The 20,445-nt window shown below is 55.0% G+C and overlaps 1 protein-coding gene across 5 annotated transcripts in view; it reads left to right on the forward strand.

The window, feature by feature from the left end:
- The window catches only part of CDH23 (cadherin related 23), a 210,387-nt gene that overhangs the window by 137,104 nt on the left and 52,838 nt on the right, over window positions 1-20,445 (forward strand). For all 5 annotated transcript variants that reach the window (XR_008467045.1, XR_008467046.1, XR_008467047.1 and 2 more), the window contains exons 14-26: window positions 5,380-5,444; window positions 5,989-6,226; window positions 6,905-7,010; window positions 7,294-7,421; window positions 10,973-11,045; window positions 11,327-11,443; window positions 12,005-12,117; window positions 14,034-14,141; window positions 15,407-15,596; window positions 17,279-17,424; window positions 17,776-17,995; window positions 18,941-19,093; window positions 20,262-20,375. Coding sequence is in view for 2 of the 5 variants with exons in the window: in XM_054205963.1 (XP_054061938.1) it covers window positions 5,380-5,444; window positions 5,989-6,226; window positions 6,905-7,010; window positions 7,294-7,421; window positions 10,973-11,045; window positions 11,327-11,443; window positions 12,005-12,117; window positions 14,034-14,141; window positions 15,407-15,596; window positions 17,279-17,424; window positions 17,776-17,995; window positions 18,941-19,093; window positions 20,262-20,375 (1,771 nt within the window). In the remaining 3 variants the exon portion in view is untranslated. The remainder of the gene's footprint in view (window positions 1-5,379; window positions 5,445-5,988; window positions 6,227-6,904; window positions 7,011-7,293; window positions 7,422-10,972; window positions 11,046-11,326; window positions 11,444-12,004; window positions 12,118-14,033; window positions 14,142-15,406; window positions 15,597-17,278; window positions 17,425-17,775; window positions 17,996-18,940; window positions 19,094-20,261; window positions 20,376-20,445) is intronic.

Raw genomic sequence — 20,445 nt, forward strand, 5'->3', positions numbered from 1 at the left:
GTGCCGCTTGCCATTTAGGTGGACAACGGGAGAGTATGAAATCAATACGGTTCATTAGCGGAGCACTTGCGCCCAGCTCCAGCGCGGAACTCCAGTATAACCCATTCCAGTATAACCCAGTATAAATATATATATGAGGCGGGTGTCTAAATGGTCTTGGTTTCAACCTTGCATGGTGTAAACCCGTGCTCGAGATGCTTCTCTTGCTTAAAGGCTGTCTTCTGTCGACTCGCACTTTAAAACAGGGTTTCCAGCCATTGCAACAGCCCGGCTACAGTAAATTACTCCTTGCTAAAATCAAGGCTGCCCAAGGAAAGTGTTAACCTGGCTCGCAAGGAGCTGCTGCTGCAGGGAACGCTGTTATAAAACACAATCAAGGAGGCGGCTGTTTTCCCCGGTGGCTGGCAGAAGAGGTGGGGAAAAAGCTCTGCAATTCCCAGGGGGGTTGATTGGCTATTTTTCCCCCCCTCAACCAGGCTCCGCGCAGCCCTCTGGGGTCATTAAGCGGCGATTGAGCTCCTGGCTGGGTGCAGAGCCCGTGGTCCGGAGCGGCTGGGGAAGGCGGTGGCGGCGGTACCCCAGCATCGCCCCGGTTCCCCGCTCCCGCCTCCCACCTTCCCAGTTAATCATTCTGCTGGGCTCCAGAGCGGCGATGCCGGATGACTCCGCTTGCACCTGATTGCCACCTCCAACCGGGCGGCTGCTCTTTAAAGGCCTGGGAAAGAGCACAGTCAGGGCAGGCAATGCCAGCAAAAGAGCTGTTTTCCGTCTGGGAAGGGCATAATGACTTTAAGTAGGTTTTCCACTGGTTTTCTTGAGCCCGTTTTTCAGCCCAGCAATTTCTTCTCCTGGAAGCTCTTGGCCCTTCACATTTCTCTCCTCCAAGTGACAAATCAAATCCCAATCTGGGTGGATACCAGGGGTTGATTGTTATTCCCCTGGACCCTGAAGATTGCCATGGGTTGCATTTAAGGAGGGATACAGGTTTAGGTGACTCCAAAAATCGGTATGATGACAGGGCATGGCTCCCCACCCTGGGTTGTTTGTGCTGTGGTCTGAGTAGCCCATGGCTGCCCAGTAAACCCCAAGAAGTGACCACGTCTGCCTCATTTTCCGAGAAAACCAGAAAAAAGTAGGAATCATAGAATGGCTTAGGTTGGAAGGGACCTTAAAGACCATCTCATTCCACCTCCCCTGCCCTGGGCAGGGACATCTCCTACCAGACCAGGCTGTTCCAAGCCCTTCCAACCTGGCCTTGAACACCTCCAGGGATGGGGCAGCCACAGCTTCTCTGGGAGCAGATGGGAATCTTCCTTCCAGTTGCTTTCTCCCGTGGCCCAAGCCCCAGGCATTTTGCCGGAGCGGCGGTTCCTCGGTGTCCCCACCGCCCAGCCAGTGTGGCCAGGGGAGGAGCAGGCAGCAGCGGTGAGATGAGACTCAGGCCCAGTCACTTCAGTGCCCAGACAGCTTTTTTGACGTTGGGTAATTGCTTTCCTGCTGCGACTCTTTTAAGCAGAGAGCTTTTGGCCAAAGCAATTTGCTCCCCATCAATTTTTATTTCCCAGTTTCTGCATGTGAGGGTGGGGAGGGAAAACAAAGAGGGCGAAGGAGAGCTGCGACCCGCTCCAGCGACCCTGGAAAGGTAGGAAGGATTTGGCTCCCTCGGTGCTGACAGAGCCATCTTCAGGCAGGCAGGACGTGGCAAACTGTCTCATCCAGACAGCATCCATCCTTCCAACATGCTTTGCTCATCCCTGCAACCAACCTTCAGCTCCTCATCCCTCCCCAGAATGATTTAGGGAAAAGACTGCCATCCCAGGGGCTTGGTGGGGGATCCATGTTGCCCAAAAAGGTTTTTTTCGGCTTTTTAAGCCTTTCCATGCTCCGCCTGCCGCGCTCCCTGAAGCTGCTGTGAGTAGAGTTAATCTCGGGCAGTTTAAGGAGTCGCGGAGTGGAGCTCGGCGGATGATGAATGTCGAAACCATCACTGGCGAAGCTCCGTGGAGCTGTTTAAAACGGAATTCTCCCATGTAAATTTCTGCTCCATCAATCCTGATGACATGTCAAACATTGCTATTGTTTCCCGAACAAATTGGACGACATGCCCTTTCCTGCAGGTTTGCCTGTGAGAGCGGAACCGCTTGCCGGCTCCGCGCTTTTGTCTCTGAGCCCCGCCGGTGGGGAAGGATGGACATGGTAGCCCTCGGTGGGATGAAAGGGAGATGTCCAAAATATCTGTGCTTTGGGGCATGGAGAGGGAGGGAGGGAGGGCAGGACTGCGGGTATTTATTTGCGTGCGCCTGCGATTCACCCGCCGGGTGCCCGCGCCAAGCTGTGGCTCTGTAAATTAATCCTTTGGGTTTGCCAGGCTTCCTCGTCCTGTCGCTCTCCCGGAGTTTAACTGCGCAAATGTTGGGTTTGGGGGGGTTTTTTGTGGTTTTTTCGTTTTGCTTTTTTTTTTTTTTTTTAGAAATGGTCTGCACCGGCGACAGCTCATAAAAGTACAGATGTGGACCTGAGTTTTCATCCTGCCTTTTTGCAGGCTCCAGTGGGCAAATCCCACTTTAATATTCTGGGCAGGAGAGGAGCAGCCGTAAAAAGCCATTTGATTGCTCCTCCAGGTGGAACCCCGGGAAACTTCCAGCCAGATGCCTTCCCTCCCCTGGCTGTGGGGAGGGATGCATGCGTGCCAGGGGGATGAGGGGGCCAGCCACAGGAAAACAGCTGGCACCCCGGCATCGCAAAAGGCCCCCAAAGCCCTCGGCTCGGTGGGATTTGGGATATTCTGCTGCACCGGTTGCGTGTGCTCCTGGGGAGCCCTCAGCAAAGGGGATGCGTGTCGCCTCCCCAGCGGGTTTGAGCATCTGAGCATCTTTTTTCACCCTGAGAGGGAAAACGTTTGGTGATGGAGAAATGCGCGCAGACCCAAAATTAAATATGCTGAGCGCGCATGGGTTTGCTTTTTGCGTATTCCCCGTCACGCTCAAGTAACCCGCTCCATTGCCCTGCGCTGTGTCCGTGATGTTCAGTTGACGGGAAAGCCATCGAGCAGGCATCACCCTCCAACTCCCCTGGTGTAAATGAGGGTAATTAATTAGCTGGTGAGGCGGTGTGCGGGGCAGGGTTAGGCTGCCTGGCCTCATGGCTCTTCCTGAGCTGGTGGCTTTGCCTTGATGGCAGTTTTGGCTGGCCCGGCATCGCCGCAGCGTGGGGTCCAGCCCCGCCTCCTGGTTCGGCTCCCCAGGACCCTGTGCCGAGCGGCTCCATGCTAACCTCCTTTTAACCTTCCTCCTTCCCTATATATATATATTTTTTTTTTTTTCTCCTCGGCAGAAGAAAATTACACTTTCCCAGCATTGTCTGTCACCACAGTAAGCGCTTCCAAGTGCAATTGTACGGGGCCAAATGAAGGGAATTAGTTTTGCCTGTGCTTTGTGGCACTGTCAGGCCCCCCGTAAATCATTATCTCATCACCAGCCGATCCAGGTGCACGGAAAATGCCTTTCCGGGCTCTGCTCTCGCACCAGCCGCATAGGGATTAGTGGGACCTAGGGGTTCACGGGGGTTGTGGGCACAGAAGTAACGGCTGGGAAAAGTCCTGCCTGGGAGGTCAAGGATGCTGAGGTCAGGCAATGCTGAGGATGCTCGAGGATTTTGGGGAGAGAGGCCCCAAGACTCTGATTGGCCAGCCCCAGCTGCAATTTGGGGGTTTGCCACCAAGGTTGGCAGCCACCTGGGCTGCTGGCAAGTGTCAAGATGGGGGACTAATACCAGTATTAATTTGCTGAGGGAAGCTGGGGTGGGCAGATGGTAGATTTACCCCCCTCCTCCCCAGGTGTTCCCGTTTGGCTCTGGCTGGGATGGGGCATCTTCATAGATGTCCTCCCTGGTGTCCTCTAAGGAGCAAGATGCACCCCAGAGAGGGCTTGGACCTCCAGGAGCAAGTGCCACTTGCTCCATGGGCATCTCTCCGGGCAGATTTTGGCAGTTTCGTTCCATTTTACTGAACGTAAATGCAACACACGTGAAAAGTAAATCGCATCTTAGCAGTGGAGAGGAAAATCGGGAAAATCAGTAGGTCTGAAAGGCTGGCTCCCACCAGCGCGCCCTTCAGCTGGCGTAAAGCAGCGGGAATTTACCACCTGCGCTGGGGAAGGGTTTACCGGGGCGGGGAAATGAATTAATTCAGGCTAGTTTTCCTGCCTTTGCCCCTCTGCCACCCCGTGGAGTGGCAGGTAAGTGGCGCAGAGGGGTGAAGCTGTTTGACGTGCACAAGCTCCTGCTCTGCTGTCAAGGGTAATCAAGGCCATCGATAAATCAGGGAGGTTTCAGGAACGGGTTGTGTTCCATGCCAGTCCTAAAATACAGCCTTTTGCTGGTATCTGGATATAAAATGTGTCTTTGACCCTGCTTTTTCTCAGACCTGTTGATGTCTAAGTAATCCGGGCAGGACTCAATTTAGAAAATATACCGGGGGAGGAAAAGGGTATTTTGGGGCTTGTATTCCACTTTCCTCAGCTAAAAAAAAAAAAAATTTCTACTCCTTTTTCCTGCCGCCGCTCATGCATATTTTATCTATTCATTAGAGAAAAGACTTTAAAACGCACATAAATCTTGCCTGGCTCATCCAGAGCTGACAGGCTGAGTTTCGCACACCTTCCCCAGAAGGTGCTGGTCGCTTAGCCGTGACCAGCCTGCTCCAGCTCCGGCAGCTGGCGGCGGCTGTACGTGCGCCGAGTCCTGCCGCAGCATCCTGAGAGGCGTCCCTGCCTCGGTGGGCTTGGAGCAGATCGCAAAACACCCCCCAGGAAGGGCTTCTTATGGAAAGCAAGGTCTAAATCCCTTTCTTTGCTTTTCCTGGTCTGTGTTTTAGTCAAGGTGGGGGGGGGGGCAGTTTTGAAGCGGGATAGGTTTTTATTTCTCTCCCTGCCGCCCCAAGGCACGCCATCAGCCCTGAATGCAGAGTCAGAGCTGCGGGTGCAGGGTCCTGGCTCTTGGGCTTCACGGGGCCAGGACGGGTGGCCCGCAAGAATTGTCTACGGAAACCTTTATTTCACGGGCGCTTCCCAGATCGGCTTAATATGTCAGGGAAGATACGTACACATTGTATTTCCCATGCCAAATTTTTTGGAAGTGATGCTGAGAGATGTGGATGGAGGGCTGTTGCTGAGAGCAGGCTGGGAGTCCGGGACGCAGTGGGTAAACCCAGGCGAGCACAGACAGCCCCAGCCCCGCATCGCTCGGGTGATAAATGGCAGCACACGAGGTCCGTGCTGGGTACACGCAGGTAAAGAGGATGCAATGGATTCCCCAGTGCATGTAATGCAATGTTCCCATAAATACCTTCATTTATTAATTAACTTTTTTTTTTTTTTTCAGGCAACTGACAATGACGTGGGCACATACGGCAAAGTCAGTTATTTTTTCAGCGATGACCCTGACCGGTAAGTCTGAACCACCGGCGTGACTTTGATTCTTCGAAATCCTCTTCCTACCTCGCTAAGAAGTCACAGGGCAATTAAGGGCATTTGTTATGTACTGCCTGTGAGATACCCAATGAAAACCCCACTATGCTGTCTCCCAAAGCGGTGAGTTACCTTCAGCACATGCCTGATGCTCAGCACATTTAATTGCTTTGCTGAATCAGGGCCTACAGGTTCCAGTGGTGCTTGGGACCAGTAAATGCATTTGCCAGCAAGTAGCTGGGCCTGGAGCATCGCGTGAGACACGGTCGTGGGGGGGAGTTGGGGGAGGAACATGGGCTGCCCAGCAGAAGGGATCTGGGGGCCTCTGAGCCCATTTCTCTGCACTGAGGGTTTCTACCCCACCATCTGCACTGAGCTCTTGAAGATGTTCCGGGACCAAATATCCCTCAGAAGCAAGCCATGAACTTCACCCACCGTGGTGCTAGCTGTCAGGCTGCTGCCACCCCATCTTTCCATCTCCAGCATCACCAGGGCTTTTCCCCCTCCTTTCCTGTCCCCTCAGTTTCTCGTTGGACAAAGACACGGGTGTAATCCTCCTGACGGCTCGGCTGGACTTTGAGACCACGCAGCGCTACACCCTGACCGTCATTGCCCGGGACGGAGGCGGGGAGGAGACGACGGGACGCGTCCGGATCAACGTCCTCGACGTCAACGACAACATCCCCACCTTCCAGAAGGAGGCATACCTGGGGGCCCTGCGGGAGAACGAGCCCTCCATCACCCAGGTGGTCCGGCTCCGGGTGAGGGACCAGAGCAGCTCCTTCGCTCGAGAGGGGATGCGCGGTGGGGAAACAGGAGTGGGTTGGGTCCCCGTCCACCCCTGCTGCCATCCCGCCTGCATCCCTCCTAAAAAATCCTTTGTCCTTTACTGCAAAGTGCAACTGGGCACAGTGCTGCAGCCACGGGCTGCCTCCCTCCTCCTCCTCCTTTCCCATAAGTCTCATGCCTACATGGCATCCCCAGGGCCTGGGGCTTCTCCCAGGGCACAGATGCTGCCTCCGTGTTGCCTTGCTCTGCTCAGTAAGTCAGGAGGCACCGAGGGGAAGGTGCTCTGCCTGTTGTTGGTGGAGCCATAAGCCTCTGCTGTGGAGGGAAGGCAGGTAGGGAAGGCCGTTTGCTCCTTCAGCACAAGAATAAACCTCGCCGTGATACAAGAACACAAATTCCCCTCCGTGGGGCCAGGCTGGGTGGGTGTCGCAGGGAGGTGGGAGAGGGGGACCCAGCGAGTCCTTTCTGGGAGGTGGGATGGGAGGAGAGGCTGGTTTACGAACCCCCTCGGGGCGAGCGCGTCTTCTTCCATCGCTTTTCCACTCTCCTTGGGCCCATCCCGCACCTCCCGTCCCCTCGGCTCTCTCCCATTGCGTGTCACCGGCACGGCTCCCGTACCCATTGACTCCCTCTGCCCCTCCCTGCCCTAGGCGTCTGACGAGGACTCCCCTCCAAACAACCAGATCACGTACAGCATCGTGCAGGCGTCCGCCTTCCGTGACTACTTTGACATCATGGTGTCGGAAGGGTACGGAGGTAAGTGCTTGGTCCCGGGACCACGGTGACCTTCCCTGCAGCGCGGACCTTTGTGGCAGGGCTTGAGCCAAGCCGCGTTTCCATGGGTCTGCAGCTCACGCTGGGTTACGCCAGTGCAAGGAGCTCAGTAATGCCCGGCAATGGTGTTTTCGGGGCATTGACACCTTAAAAAGCCGCTGTTGGCCCTGGGGAGGTGGTGGGGATGGGCCACCCCCCAAGCCCACCCACAATCCTGCTTGGTGCATGAATGCCCCCCTGACCCCCACACTTTGCATCCCTTCAGTGATCAGTGTGAACCACCCCCTCGACTACGAGCAGGTGGCCAACGGGGTTATTTACCTGACTGTGATGGCCAAGGATGCCGGCAACCCGCCGCTCAACAGCACCGTCCCCGTCACCATCGAGGTGTTTGTAAGTACGGCACCCAACGATCCTGTCGTGGTTTCCCTGCAATTGCTCCACAGCAGGGACGTAAATCCGTCAATAACCCAGCAAGACTATCCCGCCCTGTGGATTGCAATTACATGTGTCTCATCTAGAGAATCACAGAATGGTTTAGGTTGGAAGGGACCCTAAAGATCATCCAGTGTCACCCCCCTGCCCTGGGCAGGGACACCTCGCACTAGACCAGGTTGCTCACAGCCCATCCAGCCTGGTCATATGTAAATGTGTGTTATATATGTCTCATGTACATACGTGTCATGCATATTGGTTAAAGAAAGACTGTGACAGAGGGCAAGTGTCTCTGAGGGGGTGTCACCATGGCCAAGCACAGGTGGGCTGCCCTGACCCCATGCACATCCTCCTTCTCCTTGGCCACGCACGATGCACAGGGAAACAGCTGGAATTAGCGTGGTAGGAGCCCCAGCTAACCACGGGGTGAGGACCGGAGCTGGGCACAGGGTGGAGATCTACCCTCTGCCCTTGCTTTCGGCTGCGGAGGTTCATTGAGCACCCGGTGAGCCCTTCTCTCCGCTTGCAGGGAACTTCTGGCTGGGATGCTCTCCTTGCCGGTAGCCAGAGGCGCTCGCTGCAGCTTGGATGCCGAGGAGAGAGCTTTGGCTGCGCGTTAGCACTTGTAGTGTCAGAAATTATCGGTCCCGGAATCAATCACAGGCAGTTGCTTGTTTATCTCCCCAGCGCCGGCTGTCCCCCCTGGGCTGCGCGCTTTGCCGTGCGTCTCATAGGTGCAAATCCTATGGAGGGGTTGCTGCTGGCAGAGGTAAAGCATCACGGCGTTCCTCAGGAAGATTAGATCGGATTGTCACTTTGAGGCACATTGTGGTTCGAGGACGTCTGGAGGGGGGATATCAGTGATGGAGACAGTTTGCTTGATAAGCCGTCAGTCTCATGGTGATGGGATCTAAGCCCGGCTGGCGGCAGCATCAGCCTGGGAAGGCGAAGAAGATGAAGTCCACGGTGCCGTAGGATGCGAATGAAGGCCCATCAGCATGTCTCTCCTCCAGCCCCCTCAGCGTGCTCAGGAGAGGGGGAATAAGGCAGTGCTGGGGGGGGTTAGTGATGGTTAAATACATCCTTCCCATGCTGTGCCTTAGACAGCATAAACATCTCTTTCTAAAGACCCCACTTCAGTGGGTCATCTCCTCCGGGTTGAGCCTGTACACTGGTGGGGTTTAAGTACCTGTCACTTTTCCCACTCTCAACCGAAGGGATTTTCTCTCGACTGGAAAAAGAAAAAAAAGAAGAAAAAAAAAAAAACAACCAAAAGCCAGAAAATAGGAAGAAAATGAGGAGGAAATATTTCACAACGGCACTTGAGGAACAAGAGCCGTGAAAAGGCAGAACGAGAGCGAGTGTGGAGGGAAGTAATTTTTTTTCATCCTTTGCTTGTTGGTTTTTAATAAAGAAGTCAAACTCGCCTTGTAGATTTCCCATTAGGGGACAATACGCTTTTGTAGAGGGAGCCGCCGAATCAGAACTAATAGCGCGCGCCACGCCAGGATCCGGGGAAATATCACCGCTAATAAGTTTCTGCCTCGCTCCCTGCCGCTGATGCCCCGTTCGGGGCGATGAGCCAGCAACTTGCAGCGTGCCTGTGTCTAGAGACAAGGGGGGTTGTGCGCTCAGCGCAAGTGAGTGTCGGCGGTTCTCGGCATCCCTGAAGATGACATGATGGCTGTGCGAAGCCGAGGGTCGGTGGGGCCGCAGGAAGCTGGGTTTTTGGAATTCGATGAGTGGGGTCCTTTAGAATCACAGAATGTGTTGAGTTGGAAGGGACCCCTAAAGGCCATGCAGTCCAACCCCCCTGCAGTGAGCAGGGACATCTTCGACTAGATCAGGTTGCTCAGAGCCTCACCAAGCCTGGCCTTGAATGTCTCCAGGGATGGGGCCTCCACCACCTCTCTGGGCAACCTGGGCCAGTGTTTAGCAGGATGCTCGCTCCCATGGGAGTGGAGGAAGCGTGCCGGGTCCCATCTGGCATCACCGTGGGTGCCACAGGAGGCAGGCGGGAAGGTTTGCAGCAGGGAGCTTTGGAGTTGACGTTGCTGAAGTGGGAAACGTCCTTCTCAAGTAGAAAAGCCACGCGTTGTGCCGCAGGCAGGTACATGCTGGCTCCGGCCAGATGGAGAGCCGGCCAGGAGCGAGCCCTTGCCTCCCTGGGAGACGGCTTAGCGGGCCGTGGCGGTGCTGAGCACGGCCTGGTGAACTCGGGACCGCTAACGAAACAGCGCAGCGTCTGCTCTGGCATGCGTCCACCCAGCCTGGACCACAGCAGCGGGTGGCACAGGGATGCGCGTTCCGTCTCTCCCATTCCTTTGCCTTTCACCTGCCCGGACCTCCTGGGTCTGATGACCCCGATCCAGCTCTGCGAGGAGGAGGAGGAGGGACACGGGGAGGGCACCCCAGGCAGCAGGCAATTTCCTCATTACCCACGGAGGAGATGCGGTGAACGCTGGGCGATGCAAAGGCTGATTAAAGACCACCTGCTTCTGGCAACGAGAGCAGAGGATGGCAATTTAATTGCTGCACGATGGGCATCGTTGGCACGTGAAATTGCCTCAAATATCAAGTTCGGTGGCAGCAGGAGCAGCTGAGCCCACAGGTCCATCAGCAGTCTCCAGGTAGAAAATGTCTCCAGCACAGCCCCAGGGAAGCGTCAACGTCCATAACGGTGTTTTAATGTCCTGATGGCTCCATCCTTCCCTCCATAGGCGGCTGGGTTTGGTTCATTTAAGGCAGATTCTTAACATTGTTTAAGCAGCATTTAAAGCCCCCCATGGGGAGCTTTAAACTGGTCCAAAATCTGTTTTGAGGGATGTTTTGAGCAATTGCTCCTGCCTGGTTTCACCAGGCCGGCCGTGGCGGCTGGCAGAGTCAGGCTTGGAGGGAACGCATTGGTATGCAGACCAGCTTCCCCCCAAAAACGCTGTAGCTGCTCTCTCTGCAATCACCCGCAGCGTTCCTCCGCTTCAACAAAGGCAGCCAACGCTTAGCAGCTCCCCTGGCCAGTCTGGTCTGCCTGGTGGCCTCATGGCCAGGGTGACCCGGAGCACTAAGCCACTCGTGTGCCCCTGCAGGAGGGAGGAGTGGGTCTGTACATGACACTGCTGTGCTTCGTGTAGTGTTTGAGCCTTCCCAGGGCTTGTGGTGGAGGCAGGAGCAGCTCAGAGGATGCTCGGCTGCAAAGGGCAGCGGTTCCTCAGGCCTGTTGCATATGGCCCACGATGCTGGGTAAGGACACGGTCAGTATTATCCCTACTGTATGGCTTGGCAAAGTCACTAGCACTCAGCTTACCTTAACCTCAGCTGCCTCCGCGGTGAAACCGCGTGCTCAGACCTCTGGTGCCTTACCCCTAAGAGCATCTTCTCCACGCTGATGTCTTGAGCTGGTCACATCTTGAGATGCAGGTGGCCAGGAGCATCCCCGTACCAGACTTCTGCAGCCACTTGACCATCTTGCCTTTTTCCCAATCAGCCTCTCGACCTTCTCTTTGTTTCAGGATGAAAACGACAACCCCCCCACGTTCAGCAAGCCCTCCTACATTATAACCGTCATGGAGGACATCATGGCAGGTATGGAGCACTCCCCTGCTCCTTCTCCAGGCTAGCAGAAGGGCCCTGGGTGGTCTTAGAGCTAGAACGGGGTGGGTGATGACTTTTTGGGAAGGTAAATCCAGAGTCATGGTGGAGTTTTGTAGCATGGGGTCTGGGGGCATGGCCGCACTGTGCATGCAGGTGAGGGGACCCCTCGGCCAGGTGACCTGCAGGACCAGTGTGGGGTGACAGGGTAGCTGGGCAGAGCCACTCCAGGCTGGGAATGAGTCGCCCCAGCCCTCATTTCTGCCTCCCCCAAGGAGCCACAGTGCTGTTTCTCAATGCCACGGACATGGACCGGTCCAGGGAGTACGGGCAAGAGTCGATCATCTACTCCCTGGAGGGCTCCTCGCATTTTCGGATCAATGCTCGCTCAGGTGAGCCTCTGTACATGCTCTCCCTCTCCTGAATTTCCCCTGGTTTTCTTCCCCATCCTTTTTCCTCTTTCACCCTCTCTCCTTCCCCACCCTTCCCTCCTTTCCCCTGAGCAGCCTGCTTAGGAGACACGCAATTTAAGGGGTTCACCAGATTTCAGCATTCACTCGGTCACCGTGAGGGCTTTGGCAGAGGCACCAGTGGAAGCTCAGGTCCCGGTGGGAGTAACACCTAAGGAAAGGCTTTGACTGCAAGGGTTTACATTTGCTAAGGAGCTGCTGCCCACCTTCCCTTGCTGGCATCATTTTCCGTTCATCATGGGCAGAAACAAACATAAGGGATCGCAGCCAGCCGTTATGTGGGCTCCCATGGGAAGACACAGCGTGAGGTTTGCAGGAGCCTGCTGGCAAGCTGACCCTTCCAGGGTCCATCTATTTGAAACTGTATCAGAAGAAAGGGCCTGTTTCTGAAGGATCCTGTCTCTTTTTTTCAAGCGTCCCTTTTTTTTTCCGCCCTATTCACCATACAGCTTCTCTAATCCCTCTCATCTCCTGTGGCTGCAGGAGAAATCACAACAACATCTTTGCTGGACCGGGAGGCCAAATCCGAATACATCCTCATTGTCCGGGCGGTGGATGGAGGCGTGGGCCACCATCAGAAGACAGGCATTGCTATGGTGAGTGCGTGAAGGAGCGATTCCCATCTCCTTGAGCCACCAGTGCCCGCCTGGGGCTGGTGTTGGGGAGGGCTGCCCAGGCACCGGTGCTTCGGTTCCCCATAGTAGCAGTGTTTAATTTTAGCTGTGTGAATGGGTAAAGAGCATACGGTGGGGTCTGTCCCCAACCGCTGCTTGCAGCCCTCGCAGAATGACTGTCCAGGCTGTGTAGACCTTCAAATCGGGCTCCCTTTCCTGGCAAGCCATTCACCCAGGAGCCACTTGACCTTCCAGAGCTTTACGTGTCCAGCTCTCTGTGCGAAGGCGGTAATGGGTACCTATTCCATCCGCAGCACGGCTCCCTTTGTTCATGCCTCTTGAGAAAATGCTTAGTTGGAGAGCCTGCAGGCACGCTTAGTTGTTCCTGATGACAACTATTCACATACTGCCTGGATCAAGGATTTCCAACCGGTTTGTGATGGCGGGGCTCCTCAGAAGGTTCTGGTGGAGGTGCAGGCCATTGTACTGCAAATTGAAGCCTTCTGCTTTGCCTTGCCCTTCACAGATGTCAGGGAGGCCTGTTGTTTGCAAAGGGTTTGTAGAAGTCTTTGGAAATAGCAGGAGGTGAAAAGCCAAGGGTCCTTCTCTCACTGCTCGTGGCACCATGTTGGTTTGAACATTTCATAACATTTGGATGTTCTTGCTCCTGGGACGCTTGATAGGGTTGCAAGAGAGATGTCCCACGCAACAGAGGATTATGCAGAGAAATATTGTGGTTATTCTGAGGAGATCCCTATCATAATTGTCACTACTGCTGAGGGCCATCAGGATGTCTGTGAACCAGCCCGCAGAATAGAAGCTCCCTATGAAGCTGTTCCCAGAGGAACATGACAGCTGTGGCCAGGCAACTCCATGGGCTGGCGGATGCTAGGTTCCCCTTTGGGGCTCCACATCAGATGATGTTCTCCTAATAGCTTTATTGAAAGGCAAAACAAGGTTTTTGCAACACAGGTTGTAATTAGGGAAAAAGAAAAATGCATCACGGTTCCTAAAAAGTTAAAGAATATTAAAACTCGGTGAGAAGCAGGTGGCCAAAATCTAGGTGATGAAGAAGCACTTGGGGTGCTTGGGATAGGGGTGGGTCACCAACTTTCCCCAAGGACCACCCCGGTGCCTTGGCTTGTGCCTGGGACACATCTCCGGAGACCGTGGTGTCCAGATTTGCCTCTTCCACCACAGGGTGGCACCAGCAGCTCAGCCTAGTGTGGTGGCAGGACCTGATTACTTGGCAGCCCCAGGAGAAGCTCCACCGAGACACCCCTGCCCCTCTGCCCCCCTTTCCCCCGTACTGCAGCTCTTCCCTCGGGCACCTTTATAGACTCACAGGCTGGATTGAAGCGGGTGATGTGGGGAGGTGAGAGACGCGCAGACAACAGGATGCATCCCACATGCTCACTCCTGTCACTTAGGTGCCGTTTCTCACGCTGAAAATGAAGATAGGTAACACTTCAGGGCACCATCCTCTCCTGTGCTCTCTTGTCTTTGCACCTCCCATCCCCTGTTACTGCACCCTCTCCCCATTTCTCGTTTTTTCCTTTTTATTTTTTTTTTTTTTTGCTTTTTACCAGTCACTCAGGTTTTTTTCCTTCCTTTCCTGCCACCCTCTCCCCCACCACAGTGAGCAATTCCCCCCCACCTCCTAGTGAAGTAGCTGCTTGAAAACACACCTTGTGCCTCTGAGGTTGTTTTAGCTGCAAGGTAATAAATACACGTGAGCCAAGCCAAGAGCAGAGACGCCAAGGAGCCTTGGCTGTGAAGGTGGGGAAGGTTGTTCTTCTGAACATGCGTTGGGCACCCGGTGCTGCTGTATATCCAGGGGGACACGCCACCCTGCCCCAGGACCCAATGCTGCCTGATGCTTGCTTGCTCTCTCTCAGGTGAACATCACGCTGCTGGACATCAATGACAACTATCCCACCTGGAAGGATGAGCCATACTTCATCAACCTGGTGGAAATGACCCCCCCCAACTCGGACGTCACCACGGTAGGTGCGAGGGAAGGCGGCTGTCACGCTAAAAGCCTCTTCCTTTCACCCGGCAAGGTTCTCACCTGCTTGGCTGGAGCAGGGAGTCACCTCCAAACCAGTGTCACCCCAAAACCGATGTCACCTCCGAAACACTGTCACCTCCAGCCAAGCACCATCTTGCAGAATTCCATTTAAAAGGATACTCTGAGCCTCCTCGCTGCCGCCAGTCCCATGTGTTTCTCCTCCCTGCTGGAATTATTTCCTTTTTCTCCCTAAATGGTGTGGGTTTTAGCCAAATTCTCCTTTTCTTAGCCTCGTCTGCAACCTCCTTCAAGGACCTCTCTGAAAGACATTGATTTACGGCCTTTCAAGTCCCTCTGGTGAAATAAAAGAGAAGGAGAGAGGGAGGCTTATACTCCATCACGCTGGGAGAAAAATGACGGGCACAGGACGGAAAATAAATGAGGGAAAAGCAAAGAGAATCCACAAAATCATATACGGGGGAAAGCTACGAAGGAAAAAGAGTTGAGGGGAGGGGGGAAAAGAAAGGTCTGGCAGTGCAGCCCGAGCTGGAGCACGGCAGTTTTCCCTCTTCCATAGGGCACCGGCCTCGCTGCTCGGCGCCGGCTTGAAGTCGTCTTGCCTTTGACATCCCAATTAGTTGCTGGGAAAATAATTATTCTGTCACAGATATGATGTAAATTCAGCGGCGGGACAGGCAGCAGCAGCCGGGGAAGTTACAAACGTATTGAAGCTTGTTGTTTTTTTTTTTTTTTAAATGTAAACGTCCCCTGTAATTAAAAAATGTCACAGGGAGAACAATGAAGCACAAAATGTCTGATGGGGAGGAGAACCCCACCAGTGAATTATTTCCAGCATTTCCAGTGTGGCAGCACAAGTTCCTCAGCAAGCCTTTTTGTCCCGTTTATTTTATTTTTCGGAAGGGCGCGTGTTTTCTAGCCGGCTTTATTTAAAAGGAGAAAAGCCCGTTTGATTGCTGCGTGCTCGTCTCTCTCTTGTCATGCCATTACCTCCCGGGCTCGCAGGCCAATATCGGTGAGATTTAACATCGCAGTAAGGGTCTCAAGGGTAGAAAATCCCTGCAAGTATCGCGAAATATACAGCTGTGTGGAGGAAGGAGAACTTCTTGCTGCTGCTGGTATGGAGAAGCCTGTCATGGGAGCTCAGCCTCGTTATTAGACACCAGTGAATCTACATGGGTATGCACCACGGGAGTTAATCCCCGTCACTCTGCTTGAATTTTTGCTGTTTCTCTGTGGTAGGTGGTGGCCGTCGACCCGGACCTGGGGGAGAACGGGACAGTGGTGTACAGCATCCGACCCCCCAACAAGTTCTACAGCCTCAACAGCACCACGGGCAAGATCCGCACCACCGGCGTGCTGCTGGACCGGGAGAACCCCAACGCCCAGGAGGCCCAGCTCATGCGGAGGATCGTGGTGTCAGTCACTGACTGTAAGCCCCACTTCCGTCCCGCTCCTCCTCTTTTTTTCTTGCTGGAGCACACTGGAAATCACTGGTTGTGCAGGCACCGCCCTCCTCTCCCACCTCTTCCCCTCCCTGATGGCTTTCACGTGTCGAGCTGAACTTTTCTCGGCCTGATTTTTCCTTCACAATGGAAGAGAGGACTTTACTTTTTTTGGAGTTGTTCAGCCTGGAGAAGAGGAGGCTCCGGGGAGACCTTATAGTGGCCTTCCAGTCCCTGAAGGGGGCCTACAGGAAAGCTGGGGAGGGGCTGTTGGCAAGGGCATGTAACGATAGGACAAGGGGCAATGGTTTCAAACTAAAGCAGGGCAGGTTTAGATAAGACATTAGGAAGAAGTTCTTTACAATGAGGGTGGTGAGACACTGGAACATGTTGCCCAGAGAGGTGGTGGAGGCCCCATCCCTGGAGACATTCAAGGCCAGGCTGGATGAGGCTCTGAGCAACCTGGTCTAGTTGAAGATGTCCCTGCTTACTGCAGGGGGGTCGGACTGGGTGGGCTTTAGAGGTCCCTTCCAACCCAACACATTCTGTGATTCTATTCTATGTAGTGATAGGACGAGGGGTAATGCCTTCAAACTGGAAGAGGGGAGATTCAGATGAGATCTGAGGAAGAAATTGTTTGCTGTGAGGGTGGTGAGCCCCTGGCCCAGGTTGCCCAGAGAAGCTGTGGCTGCCCCATCCCTGGAGGTGTTCAAGGCCAGGTTGGTCGGGGCTTGGAGCAGCCTGGTCTGGTGGGAGGTGTCCCTGCCCAGGGCAGGGGGTGGCACTGGGTGGGCTTTAAGGTCCCTTCCAACCCAAACCATTCTATGATTTTATTAAGTTTCTTTTTTTCCTGTTTTGAGTGTAAGTTCCAAAAGATGTTTTTGAGGTTAAAATGATGAGAAGAGGTCAAAACAAACCATAAACCCTTGAAAAGCAAGCACGGTAGTTTCGGAAGCAGCCCTGACAATGAGCCTGGGAGGCAGAAACTCCCCCTCTTTGCAGAAGACACCGTTCTTTGCAGGGCAGCTCCGTCTGCTCGTAGCGTGCTGCCGAGAAGATGCACAAGTTGAGGCAGCCGGGGGGGACTGTCTCTGTGCTGCTCTGCCAGGTCTGCTGGTCCCTGCGGAGCTGAGCCTGGCATGGAGGCTGGCTCCACCAGTATCCGGGGAAGTCAGTTGAGCAGGTGGGGGAAAAAAAGAGCTGAACAAAGTGTGAAATGTCTTTTGCTCCAGAAATAGTATATCTTAGGGAAAAAAATAGAGATAGAGGGAGATGAAGGTATTTCCCCACTATCCATCTGGTTTCCAAGAGCCAGCAGGCACGTATAACCTCAGCTCTGCCCTTTTCAATATTTGCATTGCCTCTGCACAGTGCTAAGGCCATCGTCTCATCCATACCTGCTGGGGATAAGGACAGATCGGTGTTGCTATTGCGTTTTAGCTGCACGCAGGGGTAGCTGTGGGTCTGTCTTGTGTGCCTCCTGTTTGGGGGACTGTGCCATTAGTCCGATGGGCTGCAACGCAAGCGGCAACACGGACAGGTTAATGCCTTGATGGGGCAGCCCCATCCTGCACGACTGTCTGCATAAGGAGTGAGGACATCTTTTGGGGGAAAGGGTTGGAAACGGCTGGGGGCATTAACCTTGAAACCCCATTCCTGGCCTCCGCAGGCGGGAGGCCGCCCCTGCGAGCTACCAGCAGCGCCACGGTTTTCGTCAACCTGCTGGACCTGAACGACAACGACCCCACTTTCCAAAATCTGCCCTTCACCGCCGAGATCGCCGAGGGCCTTCCCGCGGGCTCCTCCGTCTTCCAGGTGAGCGTGCCCCATATCTGCTGTGCCTGGGACCTGCTGCTGTCGCAGACATCGCTTCTGCAAAGCAGGCTATCGATACGTCCCCTCCTTCCCCTCCATCCCCTCCTTCCGCTCCATCCTATCCTTCCTCTCCATATCCTCCATCCCCTACCAATGCAACTGGGGGGATGCAGAAGGGGTTGTGGCATCCCACCCCATGTTCTCGCTCCCAGCATGGGGGGGATGCCTCGAGGTGCCTTTTGTTTCCTCTGGGGACAAAGAAATGCTGAGGGTTTATGCACTGTGATTTCCATCATCAGGGGCTGGTCGGGCTCCCCCACGCTCACCCCTTCCCTCCGCTCTCCCCACCAGGTTGTGGCCATCGACCTGGACGAGGGTCCAAATGGGCAGGTGACGTACCGCATGCAGGTGGGGATGCCCCGCATGGATTTCCTCATCAACAGCACCAGCGGGCTCGTCACCTCCACTGCTGTGCTGGACAGGGAGAGGATCGCTGAGTACTACCTGCGGGTGGTGGCCAGCGATGCCGGTGTGCCCTCCAAGAGCTCCACTAGCACCTTGACTGTCAAAGGTGGGTGCGCTGAGACCCCTTCTGAGCCCTGCCCAGCCACAGAGCCCCCTCTGGTCCCAAAGAGACGGGTGACAAGCACACCTCGCAGGAGATGTGGTTTATATAGGAGACAGGCTGAGGAGTCAGATGGACATATGATCCGACCCAATTTATCTGTTCTTCCATAGGACAGCAGACAGGGAGGGCCACCCGTCACACTGCTGTCCCTGCAGGCTTCACGTCTTGCCCGATGTGGTGTCAGCACAGTGCAGAGACAGGGAAAATATGGTGTTTCTGGCAGGGCCCCAAAATTCTGTATTGTTTTTTCCTCCATTCCCCCATCCCCGGTGTTTCTTGTTCTTTTGGCCTGCCTTTTGCTTCAGCATGTGATTCGCATCAGCTGCGTGTCTGGGCAGCCCACGTAATCCCAGTTTCCTGGGATCCTTATTGTGTGGCCTGCCTTTAATTTAATGCGCTTCTGTTTACCGGCTTCACACGAGCCTAGTGCTGAGGATAACCATCATCTGGAAATAAACTGACCCTGGATTCTCCCCAGGCCTGGGTTTGGAAAAAGAAGTTTCTGGTCCTGTAACTCCAGAGCCCTCTGCCACACAGCGAGAAATGCTGAGTTTATATTTAAGCCCCGGATTTTCCTCTGAATGGGGATGGAAATGAGTTTGATGCAAACACTAACTTTAATTACAGTTGTGTAGGGTTTCTCTGGACGTGAGGGGGGTGATCTTGTGTGTGTCAAAGGCAACCAAATTCAGCCTGCATCCGTGGGTCCAGTCCTTACGGCCGGTCTGGAGGTGCCCCCACCATGCAGGCGGCAGGGAGCCGCGGGCACAGCATTCCCTGGGATGCTCAGAGCAGCAGGCAGGTGGTTTTGGGAGCCCAGAACCCGTCAGCTTGGCATTTGCAAGAATCTGGGGGGGGGGGTCACTCAGCTCTGCTCCCCCTTTTCAGTTCTGGACGTGAACGACGAGAGCCCCACCTTCTTCCCAGCCATATACAATGTGTCACTGCCCGAAAATGTGGCCCGGGATTTCAAAGTGGTCCGGCTCAACTGCACGGATGCTGATGTTGGGCTGAACGCTGAGCTCAGCTACTTCATCACGGGTAAGAACCCCCTTGCAAAACACTGTGGAGGGGACCTTTGGTCATGGAAAGGAGCCGGGCTGCCCCGCACCGTGGCCAGGGTGTTCTGTGCATCAGCCTCTTCCAGCCCCTCCAAACCTTGGCTGGTATCGCCCTCTGCTGAACAGCCCCGCTCGGCTCCCTGCCTTTGCCAACCACTCCGACACCATTCCTGGTCCTGCTCGGGGTGAGCCCTTGTCCCTCTCGGGGTGAGCCCTTGTCCTGCTCAGGATGAGCCCTTGTCCTCCTCAGGATGAGCCCTTGTCCCTCTCGGGGTGAGCCCTTGTCCTGCTCAGGATGAGCTCTTGTCCTTCTTGGGGTGAGCCCTTGTCCTGCTCAGGATGAGCCCTTGTCCTCCTCGGGGTGAACCCTTGTCCTCCTCGGGGTGAACGCTTGCTCCCGAGCATCCCCTGCCCTCCCACACCAGCAGGGTGCAGCCAGGAAAACCATGAGAACGGGCTTAACGCCACTGGGACAGCGTTGTTGTCGGGACATGGGACAGCATTTAGGGCTGGAAGCCTCTCTGGGGCTTTAGGGCACCTCGTAGCCAGGCGTGCAGGGGGTGTTGGGTGGGCAGGGAGCGATGCCCCCCCCGGGCAGAGCCTGGCTGGCACCGCAGCTGCAGCACCTGCGGCGGGGAAGCCCCTGGCCATGCTTTGACTTGCAAACTGCACATGCGGCACTGAGCCCTCAGGAAGAGGGCAAAAATAGAAGTGCCACCAAAGAGTCACTTTTTCTCATAACAGCAGCCTCACCTATCATCTCGTGGCCCCTCCGGCCTCCCCCCGGCAAGAGAAAAAGTGTGTGTTGTCCCATGGGTACCGCAGGCCATGTGCAAAGTGACCCCAGTTTCCTTCCAAGGCACTGGGGAAATGATCTGGCTCTTACATGATTCAGCTTTTCCTGCAACCGCCGCTCCTCGCCTGCGCTGAGAGGCAGGCACGGTGGTTGGTGTGGCGGGGACAGGCGTTCTGCCCCGCTTCTGCCCCAGAGAAGCATTGCCTAGGGCGAGATGCGAGCTTATCCCACACTTGCCTGCTCGAAACGCCGTAAAATGCATCCCTTCAGGAGAGCCCGTGCCCAGCATCCCCCACAGCACGGGCTCTCGCTCCCTGCATCCCAACAACCTGCTCCGTGTCCTTTGCTGCAGGTGGGAACCAGGATGGCAAATTCAGCGTCGGCTTCAGGGATGGGGTGGTCAGGACGGTGGTGAGTCTGGACAGGGAGACAGTGGCGTCGTACACACTGATCCTGGAGGCCATCGGTAAGGATTTCCCACTGTTCCCATGGGACCGCTGCCAAGCAGCCGCACGGGATGGCTGTGCACGTGCCGA

The sequence above is a fragment of the Rissa tridactyla genome, chromosome 6 (genome assembly GCF_028500815.1).
Source record: "Rissa tridactyla isolate bRisTri1 chromosome 6, bRisTri1.patW.cur.20221130, whole genome shotgun sequence".
Classification (NCBI taxonomy): Eukaryota; Metazoa; Chordata; class Aves; order Charadriiformes; family Laridae; genus Rissa; species Rissa tridactyla.